The following is a 24,248-nucleotide window of genomic DNA, read 5'->3' as shown; positions in this document are numbered from 1 at the left end:
AACACAAGGTTACACATGATACAGTATAATTGGTTACACAGGTTATATATCATGCCCCAAAAGTTTTTTTTAAAATGGGATCCAACATTATCAGATAGATGTTTTCGCTGTAAGAAGGAAATGGGAACAACAATACATGCAATTTGGGCATGTGAGAAAGTGAAAAAGTTTTAGGAAGATCTAAATCAGGTATTAAATAAAATCACAAAAAACAACATACCAAAAAATCCAGAGATCTTTCTTCTAAGTAATATAAGAAGTAAGGAATTAGGCCTCAAACTGGATGAAGTGCAAAAAAGATTTATGATGATAGCCTTAGCTGTAGCAAAAAAAATGTATAATGTCAACTTGGAAATCGGAATGCCTGAGAATACAGCAATGGTACATGGAAATGAATAAATGTATTCCATTGGAAAAAAAACATATAATTTAAAAAATAAAGTCACATTATTTGAACAAATTTGGGAACCGTACATGGAACATAACAGAGAGGTCATGCCTCGGACCTCCACCCCCTAAAATGATAAGAAGACAAAATGACTTGATCCAGTGTGTAAAAGTAGATGACACATTTTTCTTATTTATTTTTCATTGTGTGATGACATTGTTTAATGGGTTTATTGTATTGTATATGTTGAATATTTATTGGTTTTGGAGGGGGTGGAAAGGTGGGAGGGAAGGTAGGGGGAAAAAAAGGGGAGAAAATGCCATTGTGTATATTTAAGAGGGAAATGTTTGTATGTATTTTGGTTGATATGGTTCACAGTGTGAAAAATAAAAAAATATTTTAAAAAAAGATTTCCTGACACAGTATGTGGGCCAGCTGACAAGAGGGGAAGCCATACTGGATCTAATTCTGATTAGGTGGCGGACTTCTCAGTTGGTGAGCACTTTGGTGAGAGGGACCACATCTCTGAGCTTTACCATAGCTATGGATAAAGATAATAGCAGACAAAATGGGAAAATGTTTAATTGGGGAAGGGCTTATTATAAAGCAATGAGGCAGAAACTAGCAAGAGTTCACTGGAAACAGATGTTTAAAGAACTAATCTGAGGGAACTTTAGGGCCAATTTGAGATGGGTTGAGAATAGGTTTGTCCCAATGGGACAGGGAGAAGATGGAAGGAAAAGGGAATGGTGATTGAAGAAACAGGTGAGGCAGCTCGTCAAGAGGAAAAAGGAAGCAGACATTAGATAAAGGAAGTAGGAAACAGTAAGGGCTCATGAGAAGTATATGGTAGCCAGGAGTGTGGTGAATGTCTGCCAAGCTGCCTGTCTCCGCCCCCCCCCCCCCCCCCCCCACCCCTGGCGAGCCTTGCTGTACTAACATTGGCTGTGCATTATCTCTACTGTTAAGGACACTCTACTTGGATATAACTGTATATGCATCTATGTCTTTCATTATTGTACCATGAGTTTCTGCTAATAAAAACCCATGATTATTGTTTGACCACATCGTCTTTGTCTTTGTCTACTTCATCAACTGGCACTTCATGAAGGTAGCTTAAGAAAGGACTTGGGAGACCTCAAAGAGGGACATGAGAAGTCCTTGGCATGCAGGATTAAAGAGATCCCTAAGGCATTCAATGCATATGTGAAGAACTGAAGGATGACAAGGTGGAACCACTGAAGGATAAAGAAAAAAAATGTGCCTGGAGGCAGAGGAGGCTGGGGAGGTCCTAAATGAATACTTCACCAGTATTCACAAGAGAAAAGGTCCTGGATCAGAGTGAGGTCAGAATAGAACAGACTTGTGCATTGGACAGTGTTGAGATTAAGGATCTTCATAAAAACATTGTCCCCAGGTCGGGATATGATATACTGCAGGTTGGTGTAGGAAGTGGGAAGTGAGGGAAGAGATAGCTGGGGCAGTGACTATGATCTTTGAGTTCTCTTTGGCCACAGGGGAGGTGCCAGAGGATTGGAGAATGGCAAATGTGGTCTCTTGTTTAAGAAGATAATTGGGAGAATCCTGAAAATTATAGATTGGGGAGTGCAAACTAGTGGTGTGAAAACTATTAGAGAGGATTCTTAAGGATAAGATCTATGAGCATTTGGAGAAGTAAAGTCTACTCAAGGATAGTCAGCGTGGCTTTGTGAAGGGAAGTTCTTCAAGGGACGCTGCCATCGGAGGGCAGCAGCAACCATCAAAGACCTATACCATCCAGCACATGCTCTGTTCTTGTACTGCCATCAGGAAAAAGGTATAGGTGTCACAAGACTCACACCACAGGTCCAGGAACAGCTGCTACCTCTCCACGTTGGGACTCCTCAATGACAAATTCAATCAGAGACTCATTTAAGGACTCTTGTGCACTTTATTGATTGATTGATTGATTGATTTTCTGTTATCTCTGCATTGCACAGTCATTTTTGCTTATAGGAATCTCAGGATTGTATGCGATGTCATGGATGTAATCTGACAATAAATCTGAAATAAAAGATCTTACTCATTGGCAGGACCACAGCTTATCTCAATGAAAGTAAAGGAATGAGAAGGGAAAGGAGGAACAATAGAAGAAGGAAATACAGATCATATTAAAGTGGGACTAATGTGGGTGGGCCATTTTGGTCAGCCTGGCCAAGTTGGGTTGATGGGCCTGTTTCCATATACTCTGATTCTATTTACAAAATCAGATTACGGAGGAGAAAAGGAGAAAAGAGAAAAATAAGAAAAAATATGTCCCACTTTTTAATATTTCATAAACCACTGAGAACAATATATTTAGTGGAGTAAACTGCAATTGCGAGATTAGAATTTTAATTGTTTACTTTCTTGTCCCTCACCAAAGACCAAGTAGTATTTTATGAACATAAATTTAATAATTAAAAGGGTTCTTGCTGCTATTAACCAACAATGATAACTTTCTGGAGAGTTCAGACAATTTTAGCAGCAAAAATGCAGTGACTTTTTCAAAAATGTCGGAGTTGATAGCAAGCTCCTGTTTTAAAGAATAGGCATGGGTAACCAAAAAAAATGTAATCCATACTGGTGGAATTGTAACATAATTGTAGCAAGTGAAACCTAACGTAATTGTACACCTAACTTTTCACCTAACTTGATCAAATGTATAGATACAAATCTATTGGGAGAATGGAGCTGCATGTGGAGACTCTGCTCAATATGGGTAAACATGTTGGGAGCTGGTTAATTATAGGATCATTTTGAATTGTGAAGAAAGCACTTCAGCCCACACACACCCACACTCTTATCCCAGGAGTTAGAGGTGCAGTGGAAAAGGAAAACAGTCAGCACGCTGGTGTCAAATGACATCAAATCACGCTAGGGATTGACGGCCTCTACCCCTATTCATATCCCCAGCGTCGGCTGACGCTGTCATGCTGATTAAACGAGTGGAAAAAGGACAACTTCCATTCATTCTATTCCATTCGAAGGTAGACTGTCCGATCCCCGGGGATGAGTTGTGTTCCAGTTAAAGGTGGCCCAGTGGAAACTATTCCAGGACACTGCACGGCCAATTAACTGGGATGCCAATGGAAAAAGGGCTACAGTTAGCTTCAAGGACCCATTTCTCTTATATTTTCATCATTTTTTGACCTTTGTCTCTTCTTATTTTGTTTTTATACAAATGGAATGCTTATAAATGTGGTCCATTTGTCGAAATGAGCTTTACTTGAGCTTTATCTTCCAATTGATTTATCAAGATTTTCATTGATATATCTCAATATTATAATACAGTACTTATAAATGAAAATTCAAAGATTAAAAAAAAACAGACATGATTTTAGATTTGTTGACTGGCACATACTGTTTTTGCTAAATTATCCAGTTGACAGGAATTTGAAGGATTTGCTGCATAAAAGGAGAAAAGCCCTGAAAATTGTTATTCAAAACTCCTTCAAGAGGTTGTGGACAGGTAACTGCCAACAATATCCAGGGAGCTGGCTCTAAAAGATTACTGAGGTCTAGAGGGAAGGTTACCCATATTTCCTGCAATGATTAACTTCTTCAGTCACGCATAAACCATTCGTTTGAGAAATCTATTGATTTTTCACTACCATCCCACCAAAACCCTCTAACAATTCTGAAACTGTTTCAATACTTAAAATGCATATCCATACTGTTCAATGCACTCTGCAACTGTACATTTGACACAATGAAGTCTTTAAGAGAGGTCTCAAAAAGAATCCTGATGGGACTGCAGACTGAGCAGTAATACATTATTTCATGCAGTCTTTTAAACTTGCAATATCTGAAGAGAAGTGTTGCTGGTAAATTAAAAAGGATAGAAGCCCAAGTATCCTCAAGGAAAGGGGAATACAGTTAACATTTCAGATCAGTGGCCTTCCATCAAAAGCATCTGAAATAACGCACATTTCAATTTGCAGGGAAAGGAGGGTGAGCAGAGAATAAAAAGGGAAGTCGATAATTAGGTGGAGAGCAGGTTGCGATGTCTTCTGAAAGATGGCGATTAAAATATTTCTGGAGCAAGTGAATGAATCAAAGAATATCAGAAGAAAGAGAGAAAAAATCTGAATGATGGAACTAAGAGATGCATGTTTGGAACAACTAATTATGTAGTGCTAACTATATCATTAGTTAATGTAAAGACCAAACTATCCAGATAGTTAACTCACACCTCTTTAGCCTAACACAGGATGCATGCAAAATTTATGCTTCCATTTCATTATGATGTGATGAGAGTTTATTCTCCTATACAAGGGTATAAAATTCTTACTTGCTGCAGTCATACAAGTACATGAGATACACCAGTAGCTACGGTATAAGCTATCACAGTGCACCATGAGATAGAAAAAGAGTGCAAAAAAAAAATGAGATGTTTCAATAGTACAGACAGATCTTTTGGTGATCCGGGAAAGGGAGAGGGTTTTTCAGATGTTCAAGAGCCTGATAACCGTTTGGGGGTAAAAAACTGTTTTTGAACAGAGGTGCTTCTGTGCACTCTGCCTGAAGGTAACCATGAGAAGCGATCATTTATTATGTTGGCTGCTTTTTTGAGGCAGAGCTTCACAGAGATGTCTTCTATGGACAGGAGGGAAGCACGGAAGTCTGCAGACGTTGAGATTGTAGTAAAAACACACAGAAATCTTGGAGGAACTCCGCTTGTCTTGCAGCGTCCATAGGAGATTAACATATATTAATGACATTTCAGACGAGCCCTTTTTCAAGGTATAAGCAAAAATTAGGCAAACATCTTAATTAAAGACTAGAGATTAAGGAGAAGAATGAGAGGAGAAGGAGTCCAGACCTAACAGCCAAAAGCTATTAACAGGATATAATAAGAGGAAAGGTGCAAATTGATTTTGGATCTGTGAAAGGAAACAAAGGGAAAAGAGAGAGGGGGTAGCTAGAGGAGAGGAGATGGGGCACAAAGATGGGGTTGGGGGGGTTAATGGAAACTGTAGAAATTGATATTAATGCCATCCGGTTGGAGGGTGCCCAGACAGAAGATGAGGTATTGTTCCTCCGATTTGTGGGTGGTCTCAGTCTGGCAGTGCATGAATCATGGACAGCCATGTCGGCAAGTGAATAGGACAGGGATCAAAAATGGATGGCCACTGAGAGATCCACGCTGTTGCGGCAGACAGAGCCGAGGTGCTAAATGAAGCCATTTCCCAATCTACACCCAGTCTCTTTGATGTAGAGGATATCACAATGGGAGCACTGGATGCAGTAGTAAACACCTACAAATTCACAAGTAAAATGTTGCCTCACTTGGAAGGACTGTTTGGAGCCACAAATGGTGGAAAGAGAGGAGATGTGGGCATAAGTGGAGCATCTTTTGCAATCACAGGGGTAGGTGACAAGGGGACGATTAGTGGGGAGGAAGGAGTGGATAAGAGAGGCATGGAGGGAGTGATTCCTACAGAAGGCAGAGAGCAGAGGAGAGGGGAATGTGTCTGGTAATGGGATCAGGTAGTAGGTGGTAGAGTAAGCTATTTTGGACACGGAGGTTGGTAGGTGAGGACAATGGGTATCCTGCCATTGTTGCACCCACGGGGGCGGAGGTTGGTGACTGTGATTGTTAAATTTCCCACTTTCTTCAGCCCTCTGCATTTCTGTGCACTTGAATTTCCAAACCAGGCTGCGATGCCACCAGTCAATACACCTGTGGAAGTTCATGACATACCAAATCTTCTCATTACCAAAACAATAACTGTGCTATTACTCCCAAATCAATGCCCATCAATTTATTGGCTATTGCTTTTGCTGAGAGATTCTTCCTGAGAGATTAAATTTATCTATTTTTAAACTATTCAAGGGTCAGATACCCAAGATCAACAAATTAGATAGTATCACTTCCACAGGTTTGGAGGTTTTCCATGTGTAGTGCGAGCACAGGCAGGAGTGGGAACCCTGGTATCCATTCAAAGCTCTAATCCTTTGGTTGAAATGATAAAAGGAGAAGGAAGGTCATTTATTGAAGTACCTCTGATAGTCAAATGACAGGAATGAAGTGATAATAATCTGCATGCAGTGACATAAGGTTAATGACCTTGTATGCATGGCCAAGGATAGTGATGACATCAAGTTTATTGTCATCCGATTGAACAAGTACAACCTGGCAAAACAGCATTCTCAGGTCCTCGGTGCAAAACACACAGACATACAACCAGATGTAACACACATACAGACAATATATATATGCAGTATTCATATATACAAATAAATATTGTTTCATAAATATGAGTCATTGAAGTATTAAAGTATGTTTTCCTTTCCAGCTAAGGGTTGCTAAATAGATTGATTTAGGTAGGTTCCTGATCACTCTCATTGGCATGGTGGGCCTGTGTCAGTGCTAAATGACTATTTCTGCTTCATGGAAACTGCCAGGAAGTTGATGGGGAGGAAGTTGTTGATGGTAATTCTATTAGCAAGGATTTAAATTTAGGGGAAAATACCCAGAAAGTTGAACGACTTTATATAGCAAATGAGCATACAGTGAAAGTAGGCCAAACTTGATCTCCAAACTCCAGTCAATCAATTACCAGTGAAATTCTGGAGGGCATGGTTGGCAATGCCTCAAGAGCCACTTAATTCCTAATATGTCCACTTTGGTTTTCATGAAGAGCATTTGACTTCATACTATAACACAAACATAAATGAATTACCTAGATATGAGGGTGACTGTCGTTGACATCAAGGTACCATTTGATTGAGCATGGGATGAAGAAATTCTGCTATGGCTGATGTCAATAGACGCCAAGAAGAAAACTGCAATGGCATAAGTTGCATAACTTGCAAAGGAAGATGACCCATCATCGGTGGATGTCTGTCATCTTCATCCCAAGATATCTCTGCAAGAGTTTGTCAGGACTTGGGTTTGTGGCCAAAGATAGGAGGAGGGGCAGGTAGTATTGAGTGAGCACTAAGTCTTCAGAAAGACCGGTTAGGAGATTTTGCAGAAATAACAGATGGAATACAGTGTAGAGAAATGTAGATCATGCACTTTGGTGGAAGGAGTAAACATGTAGTCTATTTTCTAAACGGGCGATGAGTTCAGATACCAGAGGTGCAGAGGGACTTGGGCTTGAAGGTTAATTTGTTGAGCTGCTCCAAGACTCGACTCCTTTTCTGTTCTTCTGTCTACAAGATCATAGTTTTCTGAGGCAGAGTGGAAGAATAAAAGCTGTCACATATTTAATGGGGAGAAAGACCAGTAAAGCTGTAGACCAGTAAATCTTTTGGTGAAACATTAAAAGAGTTTAAAGGCTATCTTAAATCTAAATACAAATCTGGTTAAAAGCAGAAAGTCCAATATGTAAATCTTCCAGTTAAGTTTGATTTCCAAATCCAGTGCAACAAAATCACATTCAAGCAATTAGCCAGCAAAGCAAAGGTGTTGTCACAAAACTGAAATAAATGTTATTTTACTTGTTAATTAGAACTAAGTAGTATGTAGCATATGGCAAGGAGGAGTGTGTTGTAGACACTTGTTGTTCAAGTGCCAAAAGGATTGAAAAAAAATCATCCATGAGGAGAGTGTAGGATTCATGCAGCAAAGCAGATTTTGTTGCTTTCTGAGGCAAATGTTGAGAAACTCAACATTTGCAAACTCTAATTGCAAACATGATGTTTGAGTATTTATGGAATCTAATTATTCAATAAATCACCTTCAACTTAAACAATCACTGGCCATTTTTAAAAATTGACAATGTATTAGAGCAAACAATCAATTTACTTAGCAACTTGTATTTTTAAACAACGGAGAAAGCTGAAACTGCATCTTTAAATTTACAAATTTAGACATACAGCACAGAAAATGGGCCCTTTCGGCCCGTGAGTCCATGCCGCCCAATTACACCCAATTGACGTACAACCCCCGGTACATTTTTGAATGGTGGGAGGAAACTGGAGCTCCCAGGGAAAATCCATGCAGACATGGGGAGAACATACAAACTTCTTACAGACTGTGCGGGATTCGAACCCCGGTCCCAATCACTGGCGCTGTAACAGCATTGCACTAACCGATACGCTAACCGTGCTGTCCCTAAATCTATGCCTGGTTTTCTTCAACCGGCAAAATTGAATTCCTTTCCCACAAAAAGTAAGTGGAGGCTAATTATATGTAAAAAACATATAAACTTCAGTCATTAAAAGCAATGATCATCATGTCTGATTGATGATCAGTTGCTTGTTTTTACCATTGTCCCTCCACGCAAACTTATTGCCAGGAGAATCATGTGAATGATAAATGCTCAGATCGGTGAGAGAGAAGATGGAGTTAACATTTCACATCATGGAACCTGGTAAAAGTTAGAGGTAGAATAAGTTTTAAATTGCAAAGTGTTAAGAGGGTTGCAGAGAGACCAAGAGGGAAGGTTTGTTATGCAGCAAAGACCAAGAGAGATTAGACAATACAAGAATTGATGGTGCCTGTGTGGTAAGTCTGGGGAAGTGTGTAAAGTCTGATGAATAACAAAATGGAAAAATGTTTAGGGAGTTGATGTAAAACTGAAATGACCAGAGTAGGAAAATAAAATATGAATGGATTACATTGCATTTGATTTGTGGCACATAAAACAATTTATATTCTCTGACTGAAAATCTTTTAGTGAATGTGAACAATTAGATAAAATTACTGCTGCTTAAAGTAAACATAGTTACTTGCTTTAATTACTCCACACAGAACATGGAACAGTGCAGCACAGGAACAGTCACTTCGGCCACGTGCCTGTGCCAGATGTGATTTTCAAATCAAAATAATAGTCTGCTTCTTGATAGGGTGACCATTTCCAAATTTTAAAAAAAGGGCATGCAGGGTCAGCATCAGAACAAGTCTAATGGGGGGCATTAGGTGACCGCAGTGGGGGGGGGGGGGGGGCCACACAAACTGATGTTTCCCTGTCTGCGGGCCCACTGCACACGCGCCAGCCAGTGCTGATATCCAATCCACCGTGCATGCGCCAGCCAGCACTCGTGCATGCACTCAAGGCCTATGGACCCCTGGATGTCGCCCTTCCCTTGCCCTTTCTGCTCAAATGGAGGACAAATTAACATCCGGCTCGAGATGGCACTGGATGGAAGACAGTGCTCAAAAGCTGGACTGTCCGGCCTAAAACCAGATGTCTGACCACCCTATGCCTGACAGATATACCTCCATTTCTTTCACACTCATGTCTTTAGAAGCTTCTTAAGTGCTGCTATTGTATCTGCTCCACCACTATTCCTAGTCCAATTTTTTTTTTGATTTTTAGATATACGACGCAGTAACAGGCCCTTTCGGCCCACGAACCCATGCCGTACAAATTGACCTACAATCCTGGTACTTTTTGAACGGTGGGAGGAAATGGAGCATGTAGAAACCCATGTAGAACAGGAAGAACGCACAGACTCCTTACGGACACCGCCGGCTGTGTTGTGCTAACCTATTTTCCCCACACATTTCCTTTAAACTTCCTATCCCTCCCCTTAAATACGTTCTTTCGTGTGTACACCCTCGATACTCGACATGCTCAGAATTATAGACCTTTTTGAGCAGACCAAACAGTATTTTAAAAATGCAAGTTATTAAAATAATGTAATAGCATCTATATATCAATAAAAAAGACCTATTTAAATCCTCTCAATCTTTTTTATCATTTCATTACAAAGTCTCTCAGATAAAGAGATTTCTGCTTTCTGCTCATGGTATAGATAGCACCTTGATATTTGAAGATGTGTGTTAGCTATAACATCAAGTCTCCTTCAACCTTGATCTTGTACATGTTAAATTCTGTGAATGTCAGATGCATTTTGAGTGCTTTGAAGAATGATGTATCTTGAGTGATGCATGAACGTGCTGGAAAAGCTCAGCAGGTCAATTAGTATCCCAAATAAGTAAAGGATTTGAGCCCAGACCCTTTGTCAGGAATGGTTTCTCCAGCTCATTTGTGATTTGTACTTGACTCCAGCATCTGCAGATTTTCTTGTTTTACACCTCATGTTATAGGAACATAGAAGATAGGAGCAGGAGTAGGTCATTCGACCCTTCAAGCCTGCTCCGCCATTCAACGAGATCATGGCTGATCTTAAAGTTCAGTACCCCGTCCCCGCCTTCTATACTGAAGAAATGTATCTAATTCCCTCTTAAATATATTTAATGAACCTGCCTCTACTGCCCTCTGTGGCAATGAATTCCACAGATTCACCACCCTCTGGGTAAAGAAATTCCTCCTCATCTCGGTCCTAAATGGTTTGCCTATTATCCTCAAACCATGGCCCCGGGTTCTGGATTTTCCCATCATTGGAACATCATGTTTTGAGAACTTTAGGATGTAGGAATCACCAATCCTATTGAGGCAGTAAGTTCAAATGGGCAAAATATATGGAGTTACTCATTTGCTTTTGATGGCTATCACCTCATGCACTGAATTTTGTGTATGTATTAACTTTCATGCTACCTTCCTTGGCTTTGTCTGTTTCACGGTGTATCCCTGGAACTCATGCCCGCAAGCACTGTGCTAAAATAAGTAAACCAATGTTATTCCTCTATAATCCTTTTTTTTAAAAAAAACTACAGACTTATTGCTTCCTTCGGTATTCAGTATAAGCAGATTAGATTTTTTTTTCCATTAGTATGCGTAACTGCTTCGTCATTGACACACATCCCGCAAGGTCATGTTTAACCAGGTAACTTACAAACTTCTGATGCTATCACTATTGATTGGCATTCAAACATTCTTTTGTAGTACACCAAACAGTGCAAAGACTTGAGCAAGATCTGGAATAGTTGCTTTTTCTGAGACAGAATTAACAGTTTCGAAGGCATGTAATCTAATCTAGTCATTTACAATTGCAGACAATACCATGATAAAGATCTGCAAATCAGTACAACCATAACTTCTGTAACTAATTAGCTGTTACCCGATAGCATATCGAATATCATGTTAACACTCTCAGATTTGGATGTTGCTTGTGATGAAAGCAATCTTCGAATTGTCGAAGGTGTTGCGCTGTTGTAAGAAAATATGCTGGAATTTCCTCTCTCGGTTAATGAGGTTGACACTAGAGATTGTTGGAGATGTGTTCGTCCACTACCTGGTCAGGTGCACATGTACAGCACCTTTGCAAGTTGCAAATCTTCGTTTCCATTTATGGCTGAAAATCGCGGTGAACAACAAGTGACCATCACAAATCATTGATTTCTGACGGACTGGATTGGTTGAATGTGTCAAACTGCTGTGAAAATGGCTGAGGTTTTGGACAATGCGTTCTTTTCCTTTAGCAGAACATTCCATTTGGGAAGGATAGCTGAACCACAATGTTTCTTTGACCTTCATTATCTTAATGATGTTTTCGACTGTTTTCTATTGTTGAGCAAAATGCTCCATGTGAGGTGGCATTTGTTTTCTGGACATATTCACAATACTTCTAGTGGGATTTCTACCTTAACTTTTCGACTCTTTAAAAATGACAATGAACTGATCAGGAAATCTGAGATGTTTTCAAGGGCTTTCCTTTAAAAAATTCTTTAATAGTCTTCGTGCTTTCAACATGCTGAAGATCAGAAATTCAAATGTTGCAGTAAGGTGGGCAGATGCAAAAGTGATCAATTGCTCATTTGTTTGATGCCTTCTGTGATGGACTCTAAAAAATCTCGTGCATATCTTAACATACAATCTGTGCACTTATAGACTTCACTGATACCCTGTAATTCTTCACTATCCTGGTGCATCACGAGTCCTTTTTCTATTGCATTTTTTTAACATCATCCCCTCGAACCCATGAAACCACCTTTTCTCGATGAAAATTCTGAGAATGGTTGGGAAAGCACATCAAATAACATGAGGTTAGGCATGGATATTGCCAAGTTTGCAGCACTTGTTCGTGCACTGAATATTCTGAGTATTGTTCATTTAAACAGACATTTTCAATGTTGAGCTTGTTCAGTCTCTGATGAATTAGATCAGATGTTAGAATACACAATCTCTTCAGCAGCTGCAGGTTAACTGTTAAATTAATTCGGTTATAGATCCTACATGGCAGTTTATAAATAAACAGTGAAAGAACGTTCTATCTAGATGATGCCCAGCCTCACTAAAGCACCTTTTACACAGAGCTTGAAAGCCAGGTTTATCCACCTTTCGAGCGCTATATGAAAGAATCGTAAGGTAGATTGGGGGTCTAGACTTTCACGTCTTAGATCTACCTAGATAGGTAGTCTCAGTGGTAGAGTAAGCCGACTTTGTAAGATGGGTCATTGCCTACGGGAATACTGCAGCTTAAAAGGGGCTCCAGAAGAGCATCAACTGCATTTCAGTTTATCTATCCTGATTGCCACTGTGAACTGTGACTGGTATGCTTTTCATGTGTATCATCAATTTGATAAGTGTATTGCTGCATAAAGCAAAACAATGGCTGTTTTCTTGATGACCCTACACAAATCTAGGCATATCAAAACTACATTACTATTTAAGAGGAAACCATTAAATAGGAAGTATTTGGGAAAAAAAGTACCAATGCATCACCATCATATAATTAACAACAGCCCATGCCAGTGTTGATATTCCATTTTTGCCTCCCTGAGCTCAGTCTTTCAGCATAAACCTCTACTCCCTACTTACTGCCTTTTGAGCTTGTCCATTTTCCTCTTAATTTATTTCAACCACCTGCTTTGGTGATGGCTTCAACATTCTTCCCACACTTTGGGTAAAGAGCTTCTCCCTATTGAATTTCTAGGTCACTACCTTTCAACAATTCAATGGTGGATTTAACTTTTTTTCCACGTAATCGTCCATTCTAATTTTGACACATTTCTAGCATTTTACTTTCTGTCCCTGTTTTTTGTTTTTACACACAGAATTATATGTATAACATGCCCGTCGACACAACCTTCAGAACTGCAGTTGATCTATGGTACTAGCTGTGAATCTGTCTCTCTCTGTGCCAATAAATTTCTCCTGTTTACACCTCCCCTAGCTAAGTCCTTGATACCCAATCAAATTTACCACCCACTTTCACCGTCAAATGTTCTCCGTCAATCACTGCAAATTGATACTCGTTTAACTTTCAGATCATAACTCCTTTTAGTTCTGGTGGAGGATGATCGACCTGAAACGGCTCCTTCTCCACAGATGGTGTCTAATCTGCCAAATCATTTGCAGCATTTTCTGGTTTTATTTCCAATTTCCAACGTCTGTGGTATTTTGAATTGGGCCCGAGAGAGTTGATGGAATGCAAGATGAGAAATTCAAGGGAACCGTGCAAGCGGCAGAGACAGTCTCGAAACAATCGATCGGGTTCTTTTATTGGCCCACGTATTTAAGATTGAGACCATTCACATACGGCTCAAAACAGCGAGTATGAGAATGTCATCAGTCTGGCCAGCACTGATTCACTCTGACAACCAATAGTCATCTGTAATGTACCGAGGAAACTTAATCCCTTGTATTTAAATGTAAGTTCAAAAATTGTGGGTTACTCATGTCACGTTTCCAGAACGTGCTCTTTTGGGCACGGCACTCGGGTCGGGGAGGTGGATTTTCTGCCCTGTTGATATGTGGTGAACTGTTTAACCACTTACAATAGATCTGGTGATTAAATATAAACTGCAAATAAAAAGCTTACGCATATTTGGGCTCAGTTATTTCTCGACTAGTGTATATCTGCGTTAACTCGATCCAAAATTTGCTCTTACTCGCTTCGTTTGACAAAATGACTGAAATCCAGACCACGCGGTTTGATCTCTCAGGTACACAGCGTTCAACATATTTACCAACAAATAAAATGCTTTTAAGGAAAGAAATGGGTTAAATCTGGGAAAATAATAGGAATTGTGGTGTGTAAATTGTATCAATGTTAATATCAAGGGAATATTGGCATTTAAACTAACGCCCTACTTACTGTAAGTAATTTTTACATGGAACAGGAAGGTCAACCATGTCGTTGCAGCTTGATCTCCAACACCCTTCTCATCATTGGGAAGTGGCGATGTGTTGAACCCCACCTCTCTCTCCTCGCGTTATCTTCCAGCGTACATTTATTTCTCCGCCCGGTGCACGATTTCACCCCCTTCCATTCCCTCTGATCTCTCCAGAGTTTCCCACCAGTCGTACTTGTTTGGACCAGGTGCTGAGCTGGATCATGAGCGAACGGCAGACCAACGTTAACAGTCTTTTCCTCAACGAAGACTCGGCGAAGCGGAGCACCGCGGACAGTCGAGTCCAACAGTTCCAAAAGGCGTTGCGGAAGCGAGCTGGTCGAGCGAAGAAAAGCCTGAGCAACATCAGCCCGCAAAGCGTCCAGGGCTTTCTTAAGAGAAATGCATTTGTGCTTTTAACTATCTTTGCAGTCATATTGGGTAAGAAATTCACATGCACAGGAATCGGGGAACGTCAATATTACCCACAAAAACATCTGGACACAATTGGCTTAAGCAATCTAAAGTAAAAAAAAGAATACGCGCGCGATTTCATTCATGCATTTTATTTGGGTAAATGGTTTGACCATTGCTTGTTAGGACCAATTAAACATGCGGAAGTATTTAACACTGCCAGCACTCTGCGTGACACATAACAGCAACTTCCGTGGTCACAGATCGGTGCCATGCTACTCAGACCACCAGTTTTATTTCCATGAATGTGTTTATGATCCCAGCTCAAAGAAATGTTAGGCCAATCCCTGTCAATCCCCTTCCCACCTTCAACCCAACTGCAACACATGTTTGTATCATCAAGTTGAAGATCCGGGGATAGAAACTCAGATTCCAAACTTAAATGTCAGATCTTTGGCACAGGGCTTGTTGAAATATGTAGCCTCCAAAGGAGTCTGATTTACATTTGCGAAGCAAATTCTAGATGCCTGACAGAATGTTGATTTGTGTTCCATTTTTCTGTTGATGCAATTCATTGTTTTTCTGTTGATGCAATTCATTGTTTCACCACAGATAATATTCCATAGACTCCCTTTCCAGATGGCAATACAGTGCTGAGGAAAGTCAGAAGGTCATGCTGGCCGGAGTCCCTGAAATGTTGGTTACCCTTTGCTTTCCATAAACGCTGTGTGACCTGCTGAGTTTCTCTGGCACTTTTGTGTATTGCACTACAATCACAGCATCGGCAAGACTTTCCTGTTGAACTACCTTTCCAGCTGTTCCTTTTTATTCGATTCCTTGCTCCCTTGCTAATAATGTTAGATTTTGGCTTCCATCTAACAAAAATTAGTCATTCCCTAATATATCTTGGAATTATAATTATAGAATCACAGTTCACTGATTGTACCACCTTTCAATTAAATATATCCCTGTCCTTTCTCTACAGGCTTTCAAGTGATTATCTCTCTTACCCACAGTGGTGTAGTGCTAATTTTTTAGGTGCAGGAGCTCACCAAAAATGGGGACAAGGAGGTGCCAGAGCAACGCTCCTTCAGCACTGCATCCTTGCTTGTCCATCCAATTTCCTTTTAAAGGCACCAATTGAGTATGTTTCAACCACTTCTCCAGTAAGGAAATTCCAAGCATCACTACTCTCTGAGTGAAAAAATATTTTTCTTGTGTCACCTATTTCTTTTGTCCAACATTTTAAATCTGAGGCCCTTGTACCATCTCTTAATGGAAACAACTACTCTCCATTACCCTACATTCTTCTTGTATACTACAGAATCTCTGTTTCGTTTTCTTTGCTTCACATATAGCAATCCCAGCTTCTCAAGTTTAACCATATAGCTGAAATTCCTCATTGTTTGAAAACTTCCAGTAAACCTTTTCATGATTGCTCCAGGACCTTCACATCCTTCTCACAGTTAGGTGACCAGAATTGGACACAATACTCAACAGGAGCTCCCTGCCTTTGAACACCTTGCATCTGCTTAAGGATTCAAAGTTTACCTAAGATCACATCCAACCACTTTATGGTCATTATGGTCAGCACATAATGTAAAAGGAATGCTGCTGAAAGTGGCTCCAGAGGGCTGATAACGTCGCGAGGATGCCATCAGCCCGCGACCTAGGAGCACGAATTTAAAAAAAACCCTTATGGTTAATAGAGGCTATTACATTGCGCAGGAGATCTGAGTCTTAAGACTGCTTGCACTGATCTCCACTAGCGCTCTTACCTGCTCTTCTATCACCATTTTCGAGCATAGGCCACTTTCCCTTCTCGGCATGAAAGTTTGACATCCTGGTGGCGGGCGGTGTTACTGCACCAATCACTCCGCCTCCTTCAGCTCTGGAAGCTTGCTCCCATAGTTCGTCACCTAAAATTCCTTAAAGTTCTCATTAATCTCCATTGCATTATATGTAATTTGTTTGTTCTTTTTCCTTGATGCCAATACAGTTCTTTTAGCTTGTTCTGTTTTAAGTTGCCAGGCTAATATTTTGTGTGGTTTTTTTTCCCTCCTAGTTCATAATACTTTTGCTTTATTTTCATTATGTTCTTTTCCACCTTGTACGTTTGTAATGTTTCGTATTTTATTTTTTTGTCCGCCAATACTCTTCTTTTTGTCATATCTTCCCTTGTTGCCAGTTCTTTTTCTGTACCTACTATCTCCCTTTCCAACTGTTCTATTTCCCGATTGTAGTCCTTTTTCATCTTAGTTACATAACGTATTATCTGCCCTCTAATGAAGGCTTTCATTGCATCCCATAATATAAATTTGTCTTTCACAGATTCCGTATTTATTTCAAAGTACATTTTAATTTGGCGTTCAATAAATTCTCTAAATTCCTGCCTTTTGAGTAGCATGGAGTTTAATCTCCATCTATATGTTCTTGGTGGGATGTCCTCCAGTTCTATTGCTAATAACAGGGGTGAGTGATCAGATAGTAATCTAGCTTTATATCCAGTTTTCCTAATTCCTAATTTGGGCCGACAACAAAAATCTATCAATCCTTGATTATTTTTTATGCCTACTCAAATAATATGAGTATTCCTTCTCCCTTGGGTGCTGCCTCCTCCATATATCCCTAAGTTTTATTTCCTCCATTGATTCAACCATAAATTTGACCACTTTAACATCCAGCCACTTTCAAGGATTTGCATGCATCTCCCCCCCCCCCCCCCTCCACCCATTATCCCTCTGTTCCTCCACTCTCTTTGAAACTGTAAAATGCAAAGGCCTGATATTCCATGGTAGTCCTCCTGACAAAACTTTGGTGGAAAATCAGCAATAGAGCCTTATTTACTTCTCATCCCATATTTGACTTATTGACAGTGAGACCATGGAAACAACATTATTAATCTGTATTTGTGCAATACAGAATTTGACATCTCCTTGTTGGAGAGAAGGGAAGGAACACTACCCTTTAACTGAATGTTTGATGCCCAATACAAAAAGAACTTCTCATTTTATTCTCATTAGGCCTAACTGTGAATGTTTGCTGAGTGAAGGAATAGATTAACCAGGTTATCATAAATCTGGAATTATTCAGTGAGAAATATGTTTTTCACCATATCAAAGCACTGCCATCACTATGTCATATACAAAAAAAATTCCTATCGAATTCAAGATATCCACCCTTAACTGTCATGTAATCTTGATTTACCTTTGTCATTTTTGTACATTTTTAATGTCAATTTAACCATTGTGTTATCTGACACTGCCACATGATATCACATTATCCTTTCCCCACAAATCATCCTAAGTGCTTTCTCACAAGAAATTCAGCTGCCATCTTTTCTCCGTAACCAAAGCTGTGCACAACAAGCTTTGGTAAGTATGCCTGTCCAGACAAGTTCATGAGTTGCTTATTGTTTGGCCTCTTAAGGAAAACAATTCTCTATTAAGCATTTTAAACCAACTTGTATTTGGGTTTATTGCTTTTAAGAGCCATGATATATATAATTTTTCAAACACAAATGAGTAAATGTAGCCCATTATTCAGGAATCATTTGACATCAAGATACCTGGAGACTGAAATTGGCGCATGCTGAATTATAATTTTTGGCTGTGGTAAATGTTGGGAGAAGTAATGTTGGATCAGGAATGGTCTTGGGATCTTGATCAAGAAAAAGAAATTGAGGTGGAGTGTAGAGGTCACAAAATATCAGTGGTCAAGAATGGAGGGATTAAAGGATAAAGAGGAAACTGTGGATTAGGATTGGAGGATGGGTGAGCATTAGAGTTGGGAGAAGATGGTGGAAATCAGGAATAGATGATAGCAGTAGAGTAGCTGGGAATTTAGTTACAAAACCTGGAGATAATGATGGAGGATCATAGAATTGTTAGTGTACAGAAGGAAGTAATTTGGCCCATCGAATCTATGCTTACTTTCTATCAGAGCAACTCGAGTTCCACCTACCTGTTCTTTCAAATTCTTACAAACCTTTATCCATCATATACATATTCAGTTCCTCTGGAAGACAATAGTAGAAACTATTCTCTTCAACAGATGCCACCTGAGGAGAGATAAGAATCAAAACTCTAAAAGTTAGTGAATAGTGTTCTAAAAAATTTTTACATGAAAACATCCAGTGACTGTCACCTAGTATGCACTGTTGAATTAGGAGAATGGATTCCGTTAAAAAAGGATCAGGGTCAAGAGTTAAGAAATTAGATGAGGAGATTACAGAGCACCAAAGGGCAAAAGTGAGAAGATTAGAGGTCTAGAGGAAATTATGGGTTAGTACTAGGGGACGATTGAGAATTAGGGGTCTGGGGAAGATGGATAAAATAAGAATGGATGAAGTTAGGGATTCGGGATCTTGGGCAAGAGGCCACGGGCTAGATCAGGAGTCAGGAGAGGGAACTGAAAGTCAGGAGTGGAGTATGGGAACAAATTTTTGGAAGCAGATTCAAACATGCAAACAATGCTTGTGTGGTTAGCATTGTGCTGAGCACAAGCTGAAGGTTTATTTCTTCAAACAGCTCTCCAGCAACTTAATTGCTTTCTAAAGTTTGTGGAATGCTAGTGTATAATTGCAGCAAATTTATTTCTTTATTTAATCTTTTTCACATGCCTTGCTTTGAACGATATAAACCATACTTCATTAAATGTTTTCCCCTTTTGGGGAAAAAAGTATTAAGAGAAATTACCAAAAAAATAAAGTACTTACCTACTTCCAGTAATGCAGCCATTGGCACATCCTGGGGAAAAAACACTTGTTGAAATTTGACACCCTGTTATATTCCAGTCCAAACTTGGCTCATAGTCGTGGACAATCACCACAATGAGTTTGGAAGAGTCTAAAGCTTTCAAGGACTGCACTTAGGAAAGGTAGCAAACAATGAGCATCTGAAGATTCTCAGGGTGGTTCTTTTAAATTTTCCTCTCCTCCATTCTCTCTGCCAATCTCTGTTTTCCTTTCTACTCCTCTTTATGCCATTGGTTTTGTTCCAAAGCTGAAGTAAAAAATAATGTTCAGTTTCTTGAGGTTTCTCATTTGTCAGCCAGAATAATGCGCTTGAAATAGTTTTCTTCGATGTTACCAGGGTGAATTGAAACTGACGTTACCTTTTGAATGACAGGTATAATTTTGGGTTTTATCCTCCGCCCCTACAAGTTGTCCTATCGTGAGATCAAGTATTTCTCTTTTCCTGGGGAGCTTCTGATGCGGATGTTGCAGATGTTGGTATTGCCGCTCATCGTTTCCAGTCTAGTTTCAGGTAAGAGGATAAAATTATCATTGACTTCAGTGATAAAGATAATTTATTTAACTTTATTTCAACCGTATTTTCTGAAATGAAATGACATGGTGGGAAGAAAGATTTAAAGGGCAAAGGTTTCTTGCGATCTAAGAAAAAGAGAGAATTATGCTGAAATCAGGGGCAATACTATTGCACAATGTAGCAAGATATGTACCCATACAAAAACATTATAGCTGGGAAGGAGATTCCAAAAGCAGAATGATTACAACTGCTTTATGGCTAATTGGATGCAAAAGAGAATATTGGTTTAAGTGGTAAATGCGGTTTCAATTTTAACACTTAAGAAAACTTTGGACAGGTACATGGATAGGAGGAATATGGACAGCTATGGACTGGGTGCAGGTTGGTGGGTCTGGGCCGAATAATAGTTCGGCACAGTCTAGAAGGGCTAAAGGGCCTGTTTCTATGCTGTAATGTTCTATGGTTCTAATTAATCAATTTCAACTTCTAGAAAGCAATTCAAAAACTATTCAATTAGAAATCATAGTGAACTATGAACCAACATCTCAAGAATGAGTCATGATGAAGCAATTGTTAAATAATTATGTATTAGACTGAGTCAGATGTTGGAATAGGTTACAAATGTCAAAGGGCGGTTAAAGAGATAATGGCAAAAGTCAAGGGTTATGACCCTTTAACAATGGGAGCCATCATGTAAGGCTCCATTTATTGGACCAGCAGCCAGAGATCTGGATCTTTAGTCCAAAAACAAGAGTTTGTATCCCACCAGGATAATTTAAATTAAACTAATTTATAAAATACAGAGTTGATTTTTTTTTTAAAGTCTCTAGCAATATCCATAGAAATATCAGATTGTCACAGAGGCCAACTGGTTCACTGACATACTTCAGAACAAGAATATGTAACCCCACACCCACCAACATGGTTGATTGTAAACTGCCCTTCCAGTTATGGGACACTTAGGCCTTTTACACAGCCATTAAAAGATGGGAATGAATTGCCTTTTAACCACTTCACTTACCTTGTAAAAGCAACAAAGGTAGGATGGGGGGGGTCATTTTCATCCCGTGTATTACCCACCAAGGTAGGTAATATCAGAGTCGATGCATTTTGCATCAGCTTCTGTCTAAAAGGCGCACTGACCTGGGTTCAGTAAGAATGACCTGAGCAGGTTTTAAAGATGGATTGTTCACATGCCAATTAAGTAGGATCGCTGTGTAAAAGGGGTAAGAAATGGGTCATAAATGCCAGCACTACCAGCTACATGCACTTCTCAGAAATAAGATTTTTTAAAAAAACAAGTTATTCATGTAGTGTGGTCTTCAGCTCAATTGTCCTGTTGAAGTGACACAAAATAGAGGTTGTTTGATACCTTCTTGTAGCAGTCTGTGGATATGGAATTGATTGAGGGCTGCCAGATTAAATGTTTACATTAATGATACCACAGAACAAATAAATATACTACAGCTATCAATTTTTAATTTAGAGATACAGGTATATATCCCTCTTTACGAAATTAGAGCTTTCCTATGATACCTTTCGTAAGCCAAATGAAGGCCCATTATTCACTACTATTGAAGGCTATTTTCGTTAAAGCAAAGACCCATTCCAATCCTTTCATAAGAGCAAACACGGTTTTCTTCATAAAAGCAAATTTTTGTAATTCGTGTAGTCATAAAGCGGAGTATACCTGTACAGCACAGTAACAGGCCTGAGCCTGCACCACCCAAATACACCCGTGTAACCCATTAATCCTATATCTGTTTGGAATATGGGAGTAAACTGGAGCATCAGGAAGAGATCATGGGGAGAATGTACCAATTTCTTTCAAATAGCCCCGTTATTTGAACCCGAGTCGCTGTAGCTAATCCATCTGTTTGCTGAGAGGAGGACTGTACATTAGCGCAGAGTAAAATGTTTCTTCGTCCCATTTTCAGTGACATATTTGCACTTGTCTGAGCACACACTATCCAGTTCTTATTGGGCTCAGACTTGGACTTCTCGAGAATTGGGAGTTCCGTCCTGTGCCTGTGGGCTGCAGGACCACTAATAGGAGTGGTTGAATGGACATGGACAATCAAAGCGTGTACAATGTTTTTTTTTGGGGGGGGAGTACACTTCCATCAATATCCATCACCATACATTAAGCTGGGTTCACTTTCCTGAAATGGTCATCTCAAAATCTACCACTGATGGCAGCTTGCTCATTAGCTCATGGCATAGGTTAATTTCAAATAGGTGAAATTTATCCTTCAGCGAATGAGTACTAATCACCTTGACTAAACTAGTGGTTTATATTCATAACTGTTTTAACAAATAATGTCAAATTAATAATTATGGATGAAATTATGAATTATATATAATTCATAATATCATGTTATGATATTCCTTTTTTATATTCATATAGGATTATTATGTTAATATTTTAAAAAGAAAGCTTAATTGGGGTATTTGGGCGGCATGGGCTTGTGGGCTGGAAGGGCCTTTTACCATGCTGTATGCCTTTATTTAAAAAAAAGGAATAAGGAAGGTATGGAACAGTCTCACAGGGAAATGTTGGGGTTAATAGTGCAGATGCATTTAAGGGAAGCTGGACAAACATAAAAGGCCGAAAGGAGAAGAAGGTTATACAGATACATGAGGAAAGACAGGAGCAGGCTTGAGTAAAGCATGAAGGCCAGCATGGATCAGTTGAGCAATTGGGCCAGTGTCTATGCCATATATTCTACACTTTTTTTCGGTTGATGTTATTGAATGGTACATGCAAAAGAAAGAAAAATAGAATAGATTTATCAAAGCAAAGCCCACAACATCAGAATTTATTGTTATGAAATCCGGGGTTTTTGCGGCAGCGTTGCAAACATTCATATTATAACCATCTTACAACATTAATATAATAAAAATAGTAGTGGGGGCTAACAATTGCGACCCATCACTGAATTCAATAAATTACGTATCGTTCTCTTTTTATTAGCTATCCTTGGGTGTCATCTTGACTCACCAGTGGCATTCTTGCATCTGAATTGCTACAAAGAAACAATGCACAGCAAATCCATCTATAACACATGGTACAGACCCTCTCGAGTGTGTTACAGAAGAGTGCGCCATCAGATGTATCTTAGTTCTTCGAGCAGACATTTCTGGTTGTTATTGACAGAGACCTTTCTGTTTTCTAGAAAGCCCACAAATTCTTTGTTGCATTCCCCGTTACTGTCAGGACAATCTTAAGTCCTTTTATAGAGGAAAAAAAAGTGAATGTAAAGAAAGAGATTCTCTATCTTTACATTGCTGTACTTACCTCCATAAAAAGTCCAAAGGCAGATTGCTGCTTGAACTTGCTCCATCTTCCATTCACCTAGGGGGGGGGAGGGGGGGTACATTTAGCTAAAACTCACATCACAATCATCATCAGATGTTGCCTGACCTGCTGACCATTTCCAGCAGTTTTTGTTTTTATTTCAGATTTTCTGCATCTGCAGAATTTTATTTCTGGAGGAGGGTTGCTAATATCTTGTTCAGGTATGGTCAGCACATAATGTAAAAGGAATGCTGCTGAAAGTGGCTCCAGAGGGCTGATAACGTCGCGATGATGCCATCAGCCCGCGACCTAGGAGCACGAATTTTAAAAAAACCCTTATGGTTAATAGAGGCTATTACATTGCGCAGGAGATCTGAGTCTTAAGACTGCTTGCACTGATCTCCACTAGCGCTCTTACCTGCTCTTCTATCACCATTTTCGAGCATAGGCCACTTTCCCTTCTCGGCATGAAAGTTTGACATCCTGGTGGCGGGCGGTGTTACTGCACCAATCACTCCGCCTCCTTCAGCTCTGGAAGCTTGCTCCCATAGTTCGTCACATAAAAGGTAAAATCGCCTTTTTTATTTAAAACTTGAGCCAGCTATCATGCTGGGTTTCACCACAAAAAGACCTTTAGTTGCGATATGAGGTGAAAGGTTCCTGTCTCCAAGATCACCTTACCTGCCTTCCAGTTGGTTCGCCACAAGCCACAAGTTTTTTACATCACTACAAGTCCTGCCATAATGTCTCTCAACACGATTTCCCCTCTCCTACTCTTTTGTTCGGATGCTTGCTGATATTTTCTCTGATTTTGATGAAGGGCTCAAGCCTGAAACGTCAGTTCTGTATCTTTGCCTTTGCTACATAGAGGACACTGTTTGACCTGCTGAGCTTTTCCAGCATTTTGTGTTTTTACATTTTTTTTATTTACTTCAGGTTCAT

At 39.6% G+C, this 24,248-nt stretch overlaps 1 protein-coding gene and 1 long non-coding RNA gene across 5 annotated transcripts in view; one reads left to right on the top strand and one right to left on the bottom strand.

The window, feature by feature from the left end:
• Positions 1 to 24,248, top strand: part of slc1a6 (solute carrier family 1 member 6) — a 118,976-nt gene that overhangs the window by 46,767 nt on the left and 47,961 nt on the right. The window contains exons 1-3 of one of the 4 annotated variants that reach the window (XM_069927929.1): positions 13,721 to 13,862; positions 14,502 to 14,765; positions 19,868 to 20,005. In XM_069927929.1, coding sequence (XP_069784030.1) covers positions 14,549 to 14,765; positions 19,868 to 20,005 — 355 coding nt within the window. In that variant the 5' untranslated portion in view covers positions 13,721 to 13,862; positions 14,502 to 14,548. Of the gene's footprint in view, positions 1 to 13,720; positions 13,863 to 14,058; positions 14,157 to 14,501; positions 14,766 to 19,867; positions 20,006 to 24,248 lie in introns of those variants that run through there. The other 3 variants (XM_069927927.1, XM_069927928.1, XM_069927930.1) reach the window with 3 other exon arrangements.
• LOC138758657 (uncharacterized) lies at positions 18,726 to 23,357 on the bottom strand. Its single transcript, XR_011354376.1, has 4 exons — positions 23,307 to 23,357; positions 19,854 to 19,995; positions 19,456 to 19,741; positions 18,726 to 18,798 (listed from the first exon to the last, which is right to left on the bottom strand). It is a non-coding gene; the product is annotated as an uncharacterized lncRNA (long non-coding RNA).

Source organism: Narcine bancroftii, chromosome 3, assembly GCF_036971445.1.
Source record: "Narcine bancroftii isolate sNarBan1 chromosome 3, sNarBan1.hap1, whole genome shotgun sequence".
Classification (NCBI taxonomy): Eukaryota; Metazoa; Chordata; class Chondrichthyes; order Torpediniformes; family Narcinidae; genus Narcine; species Narcine bancroftii.
The sequence above is the reverse complement of the archived record's forward strand: the minus strand, read 5'-3'. Positions and strand labels throughout refer to the sequence as shown.